This window comes from Thermobia domestica, chromosome 7, assembly GCF_964235325.1.
Source record: "Thermobia domestica chromosome 7, izTheDome1.hap1.1, whole genome shotgun sequence".
NCBI classification, from domain to species: Eukaryota; Metazoa; Arthropoda; class Insecta; order Zygentoma; family Lepismatidae; genus Thermobia; species Thermobia domestica.
In genome coordinates this window covers 55,006,842-55,021,827 of record NC_137460.1, presented here as the reverse complement: position 1 = coordinate 55,021,827, position 14,986 = coordinate 55,006,842, and the positions used below count along the sequence as shown (strand labels likewise).

At 35.1% G+C, this 14,986-nt stretch overlaps 1 protein-coding gene across 1 annotated transcript in view; it reads right to left on the bottom strand.

The window, feature by feature from the left end:
* Positions 1 to 14,986, bottom strand: part of LOC145690113 (WD repeat-containing protein 46) — a 70,729-nt gene that overhangs the window by 19,906 nt on the left and 35,837 nt on the right. Inside the window, exons 3-7 of the mRNA XM_081764694.1 lie at positions 13,779 to 13,904; positions 11,582 to 11,710; positions 10,872 to 11,022; positions 3,672 to 3,807; positions 1,082 to 1,181 (exon numbers count right to left, since the gene is read on the bottom strand). Of these exons, the coding sequence (XP_081620820.1) occupies positions 1,082 to 1,181; positions 3,672 to 3,807; positions 10,872 to 11,022; positions 11,582 to 11,710; positions 13,779 to 13,904 (642 nt within the window). The remainder of the gene's footprint in view (positions 1 to 1,081; positions 1,182 to 3,671; positions 3,808 to 10,871; positions 11,023 to 11,581; positions 11,711 to 13,778; positions 13,905 to 14,986) is intronic.

The window sequence follows — 14,986 nt, the reverse complement described above, 5'->3', positions numbered from 1 at the left end:
GCGCGTAACAGAAGAAAGTTGACTTGTCAACAAGATCTGGGGCCTAGTTATTAAAAATATGTTACCTTTAAACAAGACAGTAATTGCACCAAATTGTAACCAAGATTTAATTCTCTCTTATTGTAAAATTAGTATACATTAATAATATATTCACTATGATGTATAAATCCACCTTCAGAGACAATTTTGTTTAGTTAAGTGACCACAAGTGTAAAAAGCAATTATTTGAGTCAAAAATGCAATTAATCTCTAACCTTACTCTGCAATTCAACTTAAGTTACCATCTAATTCTTTTGATATTTGTAGACAATATAAAATCCGTAGTAAGCGTCAAAACGAAAATATTAAGTAAACAGCCCAGATGTTACTTCACAACTGATTGGACATATGGACACGCGCATTCTTCTGGGGATTATTTGAACTACTTCCACAATGAATACTAGATAGCTAATGTTTCACTGAGTAGTGTTAAGCACATAGGCCACAGTTTTACATTAAGGTTGGTGTAAAGAGATAAGTTTCGCCAATAGATGTCAGTACAGTCTTCGCATCTCTCTCATGTATTTTTTTACCTTTCACGAAAATCGACAATTTCTCTTACAAATTTTAACGTACAGATTTCAAATTTCTGGAGAAGGAACTTCATAACCTATCAAAGGCAACAATCCATGCCGATTTCTTATTTAGAATTTTCTTCATTGTTGAAACAGTTATATTGTTAAAAGTTTGGATGTCACTTTCAACAAACAAGCCATTTCAACAATGAAGAAAATTCTAAATAAAAAATCGACACGGATTGTTGCTTTCAATAGGTTATGAAGTTTCTTCTCTAAAAATTTGAAATCTCTAGATTGAAATTTGTAAGAGAAATCGTGAATTTTCATGAAAGGTAAAAAATACATGAGAGAGATACGAAGACTGTAGTGACATCTATCGGCAAAACTTGTCCCTTTAAACTAACCTTAAACCGAACTTTTCCATTTTTGGTACTTAGCACGGATTTTATATTCAGTCTATATTTGTAAAGTACTCTTTCAGTTTTCTTTTTTAACTGAAAAATAAACACAAATGTCGAACTTACAGTCCCTTGGGGTCTACAGTGACCGCCTGTACTGGGTGGTGATGGCAAAGAATTTTCGCCAAAGGATCTCTCATATTTGGACTCCACATCGTTACAATTCCTGTGCGCAAAGAAAAAAAGAAATGAAGTTAACACAGCAGAAATGCATATATTATTCATATTAACTAAGACTGAATTAAGTAAAACCTAAGGCTCAGCGTCATAGAAACGAAAGTCCATCATTGTGTTTTACCCTACGCCAAAGCAATCCAACCAAAATCACTGCGTTCTTGTTATTCTTCCATGTTTTTTTCTGGGCACTTGACGGTTTCCCAACCAGTAGTCTATATGCTCTGGGTATATTTTGTATTTTGTTCAGCTACCTTGGACAGCTCAATCTAATTTTATCCATATACCTGACGATGTATACGTATTGTGAACTTCCCAGTTGAATTAATGTCTCCATTTATGTGAAGATTTCTCACTGCTGGATTTTCGTCTACCACACATTTTCTCATTATTGTACAAAGTCGCAAGGAATTTTACGAACAAGTCTCCCATTAACACAATACTTCGCTTTCTTTATTGTACAGAGTTTGTGTGATTTCGCCCTGCCTGTCCGCCCACAACCTATCACCACCAATCAAGTTAATAGAACAGCAGGGAATCTGATAGGACATTGGGGGTGCAGCATTCCCGTGAGGAGGACACAGAGAACAAGCGTGGAACCAGTATGCGTGTCGAGACCCCCTCTATAATAATAATTAATTTACAGACAACACACCAAACTTTTATTTTAGTAAAACAGAATAAATTATGGTTGACTGATTTGTATTTACATCCTTTGTCAGCAGCGAAGCTATTGGACTGGAGCTACAGTTTAATTTGGGAGGTGAAATATTGTAGTGCGCTGGATGCCCTCGCACTGGGAATCGAATCAGGGATCTCGAACATCAAGCCACACGCTCTATTCACTGTATTAGGGATGAGGATTGGAACAAATTACGCGAAAATCATTTAACATAAATATGTATCTACAATTATACAACTTTTTATTTTCCTTTCAGCATGAAATTCCGAATTCATGTTGTCTTTGCTACCTATGTAACATCGAACCCAAATCATCCGCCACTGAGTACCAACAGAAATAGGAGAAGAAACGTGCGTTTAAGTCTCGCCACTAAAATCCTTACATCATTATGCATTTCTTTTGGCTTAATATATCCTTCTCAATACTTCGTTTTCGAATATCATCAAGCTATGGTTTCTCTTCGAATTAGTTTGAATTCAAACTTCGGTTAGAAACTGAGAATATCGCCGTCGACTATCGTGAAAACAAAAGATTTGTAATTGCGCCTCATGGTGCCACAACTTTTGGTAGTAAACGTAAATGGGCCAGAGTCACAGTTTCCTCTTTATTTTAATAGAGGTCCGGCGTCCACAGTCCACATCTGAATTGTTAATATTCCTTATTTTAACACCAATAGATAGTTACGTGCATAGTATAGGAATTTAGATACACTTCATTCAGAAGTTTGAGTCCATATTTGAACTGTGGGACTTGTAGCTTTGCTTTATAAAAGGACTGGATATTTTAGAGACTCGATATTTATTCATGCGAGCCCCCAGGCCGCGATTACTCGAGGGAAGGGTCCTGTTAGGCACCAAGATCTCGCTTCTTTGTGTACGTAATTAACACAGCGAGCCTTCAAAAACGATGGTAACTCACGGATAGGGCGCAGTTAGGCACCAGGAGCTCGCATCTTTGTGTACGTAATTAGCAACGCGAGCCACCAAAGGCAACAATAATTCGAAGGAAGGGAGTCATTAGGCACCAAGGGCTTGGCTCTGTGTAGATAATCAACAATGTGAGCTTCCAAAGGCAGCGATAACTCGAGAGAAGTGCGCCGTAAGGAACCAGGGACTCACCTCTTTGTGTACGTAATTAGCGATGCAAGCTCCAAAGGCGACAATAACTCGGAATCGGGTGCCATCAGTTGCCAAGAATTTGCCCTGATATAGTTTCATAACCAAAATTAAGTTTTGTACACTTGCATTGTTAACATGTTACGAATAAATCCAGTCAGTAGAAGATTTTCCAAGGTGTAGCACCATGCATTGTCCGCTACTAAACTACATTTTGTGTCAGGTAATGTAAACAATCACTACTTCGATAATTCATATTTTATAATAAAACAACATCCTGTAACCACTTAGTTTTATCAAGAAGTATATAATTTATCGTATTTTCTTTGGGTACAAGAAGTCGATAATTTAAATATGGTATATTAGTAACTCCCAAGATCTGAACCTACATAACGTTTCTTGATTCGGTGACATGATTATCGTATCATTTTCAATCGAAGTTATTTGTAAATTCTGTTCATATTGCATTTTAAGCTTTTAATTTCTAGTTGCTCCACAAGAGTAACTAATGTCAATGTCTGAAAATTTAAGTTGATAGCGAAAAGATGAACCTAGAATCATGAGTACTAAAGTTTAAGTATACTAATTATTTGCTATCCCGAACCCAGTATAAATGAACTATTAGTTATTTTTAAATCAATGACGGAAATCAGGTAACAAATACTTAGAATTATTTTTCACTAACCTTTTGAATGTCCTAAGCAGATAACAGCATTGTATGGGTTTTGAGTCATTGCTGCAGGTCTTCCCAGTTTAGAACTGAATTGCGCTATCATCTTGCCTATAGACACATCTACCCAGCTAAGGTAACCATTTTCGTTCTGGAAAATAGCAATTAATGTTTATCTAGAATTTTATAACGCATTACAATAATATAACAAAATATAAGATATTACCTAAAACAGAGAAACAATTAAAATTTCATAGATATTTTTTAAATAAAATTACTTGTACTATATCTTCCGAATGCAATGATCGATTTAGATTCAAAAGTCTGCACTTTAAGACATTATCATTTTCTTTAAATCAAGTAGACACTGAAATAATTCGGACGATTTAAAATAAATAAATAAATAAATAACTGTATTAGAGTCGAGACAATCACGGTTTAAGGTCTCACTGCCAGTATGTACGACAGAAAGCAGAAAGCTAAACAAGAAGTTGCCACATAAAGCCTAAAACTATGAAGTTTGCATGATGTAGATTCCTACAACTAAAAGAAGCAACAATTGTGAGAGTTGTTCAGCCAATGACTTAAAATTATTGTGCTCGCAGTTGGCGAGAAAGTACATGATACAATTCTCTGTTTGGGTTGCCAGATTTTCGAGCGCCGAGTTCGAAATCCATTTAACGGGTCTACGAGCCAACGAACTAAATGTAAAAGTTCAATACTATAATTAATTATCTATGCCATTTATGTCTTATGTTGTATGGCATATCTACTTACTTCTTGTTAGTTATTTACAAGAATTACATTTTTATTGTAACAAAGAGTTAAAATTCTTTTCATTGTTGCGCCTATATTATAACGCGGCATTAATATTTTCATTTAACAATCTGACAAAAATGGTGATGAAAATAAGTTTCGATGGAAATGAACTGTACGAGTTTCTGTGAGATCTAGGAAGGATAGTAATATGTGTTATAAATTATGGATTTTTTTTAAAAAGGAAAAGATGCACCAACTCTGTTCAAGGTACTGCAGTATATTCTCGCTATACCAGTCAGAAATACTTATATCGAATGGGTATTCAGTCTAATGAAAGTTTTATGATCAGATGATAAAAACACAAACTCAATTGAACTTTTGATGGGCGAAAAATGTGTTGAAATGAACTTGAAAAGGATTTGACAACGAGCTGTTACAACTTTTCGACCGAGTGTCTGCACCAGAAGTCTCACGAGGGACCGTTTTCACCAAAAGCAAGAGCGTTAGCGATTACGCTACGAGTGGGCACATTAAATATTGGTTATGTACTATAAAACGTATGTGTTAAGTACGACAATTAGAACGTAAGTTTTAATTGGGATAGTATTAATATAATTTAGAGTAGCATGTTGTATTTGCGTGCATTAGTTACTAGAAATGTGGGCGAAGTATAACACTGATCTGTACCTGGTTCTCGTGATGAATTTTCTGTTAATCCATGTACCTCATATCGGATCGTACTCCATTAAAAAGGACAGCCGTGTTTTTCCAACATTAATACAGAAGGATGTACAAAATTTTTAACGACAAATTCTTAACGTGAATGAGTAGAAATTTTACAAGCAATACACAAGTTATAGCTTTCGGTTGATCCTACGTTTTTAGTAACTTAATAGTGCAACAACTTCAACAATGTAAGCAATTAGGTTCACAATCGTAGCAGGTGTTGAGAAAGGACCCAGCACGGTCCGACCCAATGCACACGGATTAACAAGAAATTCGTCACGAAATAGTGCGAGCGAGTGAGAGAGAGAATATATATATATATTTATTCTTTCAGTTCGTTGTCGGAAGCTGTAGCAAAAGCATTTAATGTTATTTTCACTGCTAATTTTATGCTTTTTTTTGCCTGTTTTACCTCATTTTACTTTAAATATAATATCCTAAATAATTTAACCTTAAAATCCCTGTATTTATTGTCAAGATTATTTTGAAAATTGGAGTTCCTCGAACGAATTAAACAAGTTTCTATTATTTGAAAGGAGAAAAATTGTCTTGAAACTTGAATGAGGTTCTGAAATGAATTAAGTTTGGATTCCAATGTATCGCTGTATATCAATTATCTATGAATTAGGAGTAAGGATAACGATACAATTACTAACTTGCCTTTGCAGTATGGGTTGGTCTCAACTTTTTGAGACTGAAAGACTGAGAGAGCAGCTACTGAAGACTGTGATTAACTACATTTAATGGATTTTCAACGTGTCGATTTGTTCTTGTGGAATTAATTTCTATGGCATGCATTTTAATTATAATCATCAATATATTAACACATATAATTTTTATTCAAGATCATATTTCGTAAAACATTAATATCCACAACTTTCGACAATACTACTTTAATATCATATCAACACAGTAACTATTTTAACATCATACACATATCAGTAGCTAACATAATCACAATATTAATCAACAAGCGGCTTACTTTCTCATCTATCGACTCATCTATATTGTTATCATTTATTCAATTAAAACGCATCAATTCTATTACCTAAGCTTACGAGGAACAATCAGAAGTTCCCAGAATTCTGTTGTAACTCTTCATTACTAAAATATAAGTACACATTTACTTAATCCTTTCAAAGTTGCCATCTTCGGAACATACACATGTCCTCCACCGCTCCTGCCATTGCTGGAAATACCGACAAAAAGCCTCTTTTGGTATCTTCCGAAGTTCAGCCGTCGCGTTAGTTTTGATCTTTTCTACGGTGGCGCAACGGGTACCTTTGAGGCCCATTTTTAGCTTTGAGAAGAAGCAAAGATTCATGGTGCTAAACTGCTTTTAAGGCTGTCAAATTCTCTGAATCAGATTTTTTTTTTTCATTTGCACATGAACTTTATGCCTGTGCGTTGCTCGATTTGTGAAACTGCACCGACCGATCACTACACACTCCTCCGTTCAGCTACATTACTAGTTCACTGTCTATTCACACTTGCCAATTGCATAATTAGGCAACCTAAGAATTGTACTGTACAAGATTCATTGTGATTGGATCACAAATGCCAAAACTGCAACAGCATCCCTGGAACTTTTTCACTGCCCCGCGTATGTTGCTACACGCAGCAGAGTAATGTGTAGTACTGACTATATTACAAGTAGTAAGTGTGTTAGGAAAACATAAACAACAATAGATACAACCTGTAATTTGCTACATATGCCATACATAAATATAATCATTTCTTCCTGCAATTATTATTGCCAATGAACGTCATACTTTTTAGCCCCATAGAGCGTGGTGGCTCAGTGGTAGAACGTTCACCTCTGTCCGTGGTTCGATCCCAGGCGAACTTTGTGGTGGACAAACATCGTGCGCGTGGATTTTCTCGGGGTTCTCCCGTTTCCTCCCACTTTCTTCATTCCGCCATTTCATTCATTTCTCATCATCACCGTCTCCTTTAGCCTAGCCGGCATAACCGTGGGACGTAAAGATTCCATTTCATTTTTTAGCCCCATAAAAATTATGTTTTTCTGGTTTTCTCGAAAACTACACATGAGGATTTACTTACAAGCAAGTTATTTTGTTCAGCTTGATGTGACTTACCGACTGATGTATGTTTTATCTTTGGACAATGTTTTAAATAGAAATTAAAACTTAAATAGTTAATGATACTTTTACGCTGTATCTCATTAACTCTACTACGTATTCTCAACATGCTACTTTCATAATGAAGAACTTAATGAGCGTATACTTTTTAGTATTAGTTTCACCTAAGTAAGTGATGTAAGGGTCTCGTACAGCACCGATTTTTAGGTTTACAAAGAAATTCGTTATTCCCACATTTTCTCGAAAACTATGCATGAGTTTTTGCACTCACCAATACTATTTTGTTTCGCTCAATAGATTCTATTGACTCGTATATGCATCACCTTTGGACAATTTTCTCTCAGTTAAATAATAATAATAACTAACTAACTCAATGGCCTATGGAACCCGGAGGTTCAATGCCGCGTTCACAAAAGCTCTTCACTGACTTCTATCCTTAGCTAACTGCATCCAGTTTCTACTTTGTATTCCAATCTCTGCGAGATCCATCTTAATATTGTCCTCCCATCTGCGCCTAGGTCTTCCTAATGGTCATTTTCCGATTGCTCTTCCAGTTAAGACTTTGAAAGAGTTTCTGCTTTCTTCCATTCTAGCTACATGACCTGCCCATCTAAGCCTCCTAGACTTGACGACCCTAACAATGTTGGGTAAACCATATAAATTATGTAGTTCCTCGTTATGAAGTTTCCGCCATTCCCCATTCCCGTTCCTCTTAGGTCCGAATATTCGTCTCAGGATCTTGTTCTCAAATACTTTCAGTCTATGTTCTTCCCTCAGAGAAAGTGACCATGTTTCGCAGCCATACAAAACAACAGGCATGATTATCGTTTTGTATATTTTAAGCTTCAAACTCCTCGACGTCCAGAATTCGCGACGACAAGAGATTTTGAACCAAATAGTAACACGAATTCCCTGCTGTTAGTCGACATTTAATTTCTCCGTGAATATGATTTTCCTCTGTTAATATTGATCCTAGACATTTGAAACTATCCATTTTATCAAAAGTATTATTTAATATCTATTATGAAAATTTTTGAGAAAACATGCAATGTTTTGTACATGGAACTGCCTGTAAAAGCCTGTTAGATTTTGACAGGCATTATACAGGCGCCTGTTTCGGCGAAAACACATGTAAAAAAATATTACAGGCACATTGTCTTCAGGGGATATACATGTCAAAAAAGAATTGAACTTCTGTTGGAAATGTTGCACGGAAACACGCGTTGTACAGAGCCTGTACATTAAAATGAGAACATGCGATGTAAACGTAGCCACTCACATGCAAGTAAATGGAGGGAATATGTGCATGTAAAGTACTTTGAATGGATTGTTGATAACATTCGCAATACAATATGAATGAAAAGTACAAGGAAGGTGCCTGTTTATCAACATGTAATACACATGTGTGACATTCGCATTACATGTAAATACCGTGTATTAGCGTATAGCATGGAAAACGCATGATAAAAGATATGTTATTTTACATTTATCATTTTCGTGTACATGCGAAGTGTGTAACTCCCCTACGTGCAGCGTACAGGCAGTGTACAGGTGAACGGGAACGTGCAATGATCATGATTGCCAATAAATGGATTTAACAGATACGTGTGGTGAACAAGGTGGATTGGAGCTAAACATTCACGTTATAGGCAGGAGACATGCAATATTCAGACACAAGTCTCCAATTCGACATTCGCTATGCAAAGTCCTGACACATGTATAATACATGGGATTACAACTGAATACAATACCTGTATTATCTCCGTGTACATGCGAAGTGTGAACCCATCTATGTGCAATGTACAGGCAGTGTGCAGGTAAACGGAAAATGCAATGATCATGATTGCCAATAAATGGGTTAAACAGGTGCATGCAATGAATAAGGTTGATTGGAGTGAATCATTAATGTTACAGGTGTAGGAAACATGTAATATTCAGGCACCAAGTCTCCAGTTTGCCATGCACATATGCAAGGTTTTGACACATGTATAGTACATTGGAATAGAATTGGACACATTGCCGGTAACATGCAAAGTGTGAACGCACCTACATGCAGTGTAAAGGCAATGTACAGATGAATGGGAACATGCAGTGATCATGCCAATAAATGGATTTAAAAAATACGTGTAGTAAGTAAATAGCTTAAACAGGTAAATGCGATGGACAAGGTTGATTAGAGTGAAACATTCACGTTATAGGCGTAAGAAACATGCAATATCCAGACATTAAGTCTCCACTTTGACATGTACATTGAGTTGATTTTGAGTTTAACGTCCCGTTCAGCAGCGAGGCTACATGAGACGTGGACCTACTGATTAACGTGGAATCCGAACCACATGAGCTCCCGCCGGGAATCGAACCTGGATCTCCCATGTCATAGGCGCGTACGCTAACCGCTTAGCCACGAATGAGCTCTTTGAAATGCACATATGCAAAGTGCTGACACATATATACAAAGGCGTGCGCAGACCCTTAGATTAGATGGATCAAATAGAAGTATTATTCCTTAAAGTATGCAGCCTACATTGTAGTAATCGGATTTGAATTTTACACATTTTATATACATGGAACGTACATGTCTTATGCGTGTCCAACAGCTGTTACACGCAAATTTCATGTACACTTAATGCGATGTACTTTACATGTATAATTCGCTAACACGCCCACTAATTTGCTAACACCTGTATTTCACGTGTATTTAACGTGTCAATTACATTTTTATCAAATGAAAAGCAGCTGTCGTCAGATCCTCATGAGGTAACGTATATGTCAACTACATGGAATATGCCGGTTACGTACATGTCTTTCCACTCTCTATATGTTGTTTACACGCAGTTTTCACGTTGCAAGGTTGCAACTCTATCAACATGAAAACTACCTGTTTCCGTGCAATGAACATGCAATGATCGTGAAAAAAATCCATACCTGTCTCATGCGTTTAAAAGTGTTCCATTTTCAGGCGCATGTACAGGCGCCTGTAAAAATATGCCTGTTTATGCATGTTTCACAGGCGCCTGTAAACCACCTGTATTTTCTGTCTGGGATTTTAACGCATCCATAATTTGCTGTATTCCGGTCCCGACGCACTTCCATGTATTTAGTTTTCTCTGCATTTACTTATAAACCCATGTTCCTGCAAGCGTTTAATAAGATCTCTGCATTTCTTTCTATTGTTCTCCTATCATCACCTATTAAATTTACATCATCAGCATATGCCATAACCTGGTGAATACCGTTCAACTGTAGGCCCTGGTTGCTATCTTTGATTTTCCTTATAACGTATTCCAGAATGAAGTTAAATAATAATGGCGACAACGCATCTCCTTGTTTCAGGCCATTTTCGACGTGAAAACTCGTAGACAAAAATTTTCCTACCCGGACTTTACTTTGGGATTCATTTAAACATATCTTAATTAATCTAATTAGCTTTCGCGGTATTCCAAGTTCTGTAAGAAAGTTGTATAATGTTTCTCTCCTAATAAATACTAATAATATTGTAGAAAATTTTCTGAAGAAACTGATAAAGCAGATCGGTAAAGCATTCAAAGTGAGTAAGGAAAATTCTTACAAAAAGAAAAGACAATACTTTTTTCAAAGAATGATCTTTGAAAAAAAGTAATCAACTTACAACTGTGGACAGAAGGAAGTGATATGGCAAAAACTCCATTCGTAAGACTCTATTAAGCCTTTTAATGCAGTGTAATTCAATTCCTTGGTTGTCGTAAATATATGTCCACTCCTTCTGCGCTACAGCAAACATAGTTTCAATGTGTAACCACCTACAAAAAAGAAAGAAAGAAAAAAAAAAGATTTAAGTGTATCAAATAATAGTGTCCTTTTCAACCTTATATATTACATTGTTATTTAATTTACTTAAAATACGATTAAACTATATACAATAACAATTATACATTGAAAGAAAACGCGCATACACTGCATTTAAATACGATTGTTCTAAAGCGGGAATTCAGCTGCATGATCAGTCACTGATAGTATCTGATGAAGCCTCTTGAAGCTAAGTGGATAATTGGCGATACTGTTATACCTCAATAATTTTCACAATAAACGTATCGGTTTATTCGGCGAGTAGTTTAAAATCAAATTCAGGTAAATGTATTTTCATTAGTATTATTAAATTTAGATCAATAAGAGAAAATAAGTAAAATCATTATCGAATTAGGTGTTAATACCACGACGAATATCGTTTCGTAATTCATTTTATAATTAAACAACTTTGGAGTAATTTAGTCACGTTTATTTTAATTTCTAATTGTTTACGAGAGTAGTTTTTTCAGGGGTATATTAAAAACATTAATTGTAATAGTAATGCTCACCTACCTAACATCATATACAGCTTCCATAACGTTAATTTCACACAAAAGCTTCTTTGTAACCCAGTCCATTGCAGCTACATGGCCTCTTCTTCCTCCTAGTAATAAGAATCGTCCATTTCGAGTGTAATTCATTCTGAAATAACACGACATAGATCATAAATTTATTTATTTATTTATTTTTGTTGTTTGTTTAAACACCAATAGGTATAAATCTTGTATCAATTTATCCCACCTAAATTAACCTAAATTAGTTTTTTTAATCGTACTTTAAGAGCATTTAATGTACAGGGTAGACAATTTATTTTGAAATATCTTTGCCGCTTCGAAATTAATACATAAAAAGCACTTATATTTAATAATACAATGAAATTAACAGTGTTACCAACTCGACATAAAGTTGTATTTCTCATATAGTATCTACGTCAGATTATTACATATTTAAAATCTACATGCTAAAACGAAACTTACAAATACCGTTATTTGGGGTGAACAGAAACAAAACTTCACACATAATTTTTCACAAGCCTGAAAAAAAAAAGTACCATGTAATCATGTGATTTCAGATTATCTCTTTTGAATATGTTTTCAGAATTGAGACAAAGAGTTCTGTTAAGTTGCCAGCACTCTTATAGACAGAAGTAGTGTTCTTAAGGTATGTTAGTTCAACACGCCTTTTTCGGGTTCCGAAAACTTTCTCGTTAAGCTCTACTTTAAAATTTCTATTTGCTCTGTTAACTGCAATTATGCATTGTCCGAGTTTCATTCCATCAGATCTAAATCGAAATTTTTCTTATTTTAAAAGGTTTATTATAAAATTAGATCTGTTTCGGAGAAAGTGAAAGTTTACAATTACGTCATTTGATTCAATACATGGAGTAAATAGAAACATACCCATTCTTGACCTTGTTTGGTGCCTCGATAGTAACTCCTCTGTAATGAACAACGACTTGCTGTGGCATTTCTAAAACACCATTGTGCTTAGTACTTATGGCATCATTCGGTATCTCCACAGCAGCACTCCTGTGCACAGCATTCATAGCATCCTTCGGGAATTCGATACTAATGCTGTTGGCTCTTCAAAAATACCACTGCTGGAAAGCTATAGCTTCAGCAGCTGTTTACTACGACGACACTTAAATGTTTGTGAGCCATTTTCCTTGGTAGATACGCCTTTCTTACTTTAGCTGTTTGGATACTCACTTGTCTCCACAGTGTTTCCTTTCTGCTCCGTTCCTTAGAGTTCTGAAACTTACTACTAACAGCCGAACAAGTTGCATTTTGTTTTCTTTCGATATTTGTATAAAGTTCCTTTCCTTTTCTATTATCATCTTTTCATTTGCTTTCGATGATTTCATAACATCTACTATCTACAACTTCTTTCTTCTCATTTAATGACTTATGTCTATTGTGCTCATATTTACTCTTCACAAAAATCTTGTGACCTCCCAAACCTTAGCTATTTCTATGCAATAAGTAGGTTTCGCATTGTCGAACACACAATCTGCCACTTCGAATGTCCTGCTGCAGTCGCCTACTTAGTAGAACTCTGCTGGCAACTTTTGAGCCTGGAAGTTTCTTATGGGTGCTACTTCCTTCACTGACCTCGTCATCTTTCTTGCAAACATTTTCTTCTCTTTTTCCCTACATTCGGATCAAAGTTTTTAAGCTATAATATTATTATACAAATACAATATTATAATAATTCATTTATAGTTAATTCATTATTTTCCAATATTTGTCCTAGTTATATACAACAATACCTTCGACTTTGCCTAAAGAAGGAAGGAAAGAAAGAAACCATCATTTAAACAAGAAGATTCTCAAAACATACCCTCTGATACTGAAGGTATCCATGATTTTACGATGTGTGGCGATATATATGAGTATTTTATATTCTTTAATCCATCTAATTGATTAAACTTCAAAATAAAAATGCTGTACATTGTTGTCAAAATAATTTAACCAGTTTAACAATTCTCAAATGATAAATGCTAGTTATTCTTGAATGTTAAATAAATAAAATATAAGTAGTTGTAGAGCTATCACTGTACCTCGGAGATATCCTATTAGTAAAGCTATCACTGTACCTCCGAAAGATCGCAACTATAAGTAAATAAATTTCAAGTTAATTTTTGTAAATTTATTTATTTATTTTTTCCTGCACCAAGGCTATATGGGAATAAATGAATGTACGCTGTTACCTGTACGGGCCGAAATCACGCAACTGAAGTTCAAAATGCTTAGTAGCGCTGGTTATGTCAACTGCAGACTTAATCTGTTGCTGAGAAATTTGGCATGTATCTTCCCCTTCTTCTGCTTCTAAATACCTATTGAAAGAAAAAAAGAACATTGTAACAAACAGTGAATACGATTAACGGTCAGAATATTTTAGATTCAATCACAGACTGCCTATAGCTTACGAATTATACAATGTTAATTGAAAAAGATCTGACTGGTGGGGGAATTTAACACTTGCTACCTTAGCTTCTGGTATTTGCTTTGTAGAGAAAGAACTTTTTAATACGTTGTAGTGCACAATATAAATTATTAAAAAAACTCAGACAATAAACGATGTTGCTGATATTTTACTTATGGACCTATAAGATACATTATAAATTAATACAAAACTAACTTCTGCAGCCGCTTTGAATTTGAAATTTAAATTTCAATACTAAATTGCTTGAAAAATTCTCGTAGAGTGAAGTAATCCTAGAACACTGAATCATCACCAAAGGCATTTCAGTTGAAGCATATACAAATTTGTCAGAAGGTTTAATGTTCACTTAATACTTAAGTGCGGAAAGTACTTCAGGTACAATAGTTTCACTGATGATTCATGTTCTTTTATATACTCTACGGAACTAGGCAATATGTTATTGAGAAAGGTTACACATCGAAATTGAACAGCAAGTATCGAAATTATTTAAATTTCAAAATTCAAGCCGGTTACAGAAATTAGTACTCAGAGATTTTTATTCATTGCTGTTGCTGATAGTTCAGCATTTGCACAGTAGTCATTTTTACTAATCGGGAATTTGATTCTCGCCAGACCAGTAATCAAATACACACTAATATTGTGCGAAAAGAAACTAATGCAAAATATTTATTCGTTTATACTTCACTTCTACGGACTAATTGAGGTATCCAGCCTTGTCTACCGTTTCAGTGTTCCTATAGGTTCTGATTAAAAAATAAATAAAATAAAATAAAATAAATCCCCGACTTTTTCTGACTTTCAATGACAGTTTATAAGAATTCCATGACTACGCGAAATTCATGTGAAGACGGTCTCCTCCTGCTTTACAGCCGATCCTTCCTTACCAATTTGACAATTTCTCATCATTTTTTTTTCTTGTACTGACTTTGCTCTTGTTTTCATATATAATGTCCTTTTTTTTTTTTTTTTTTA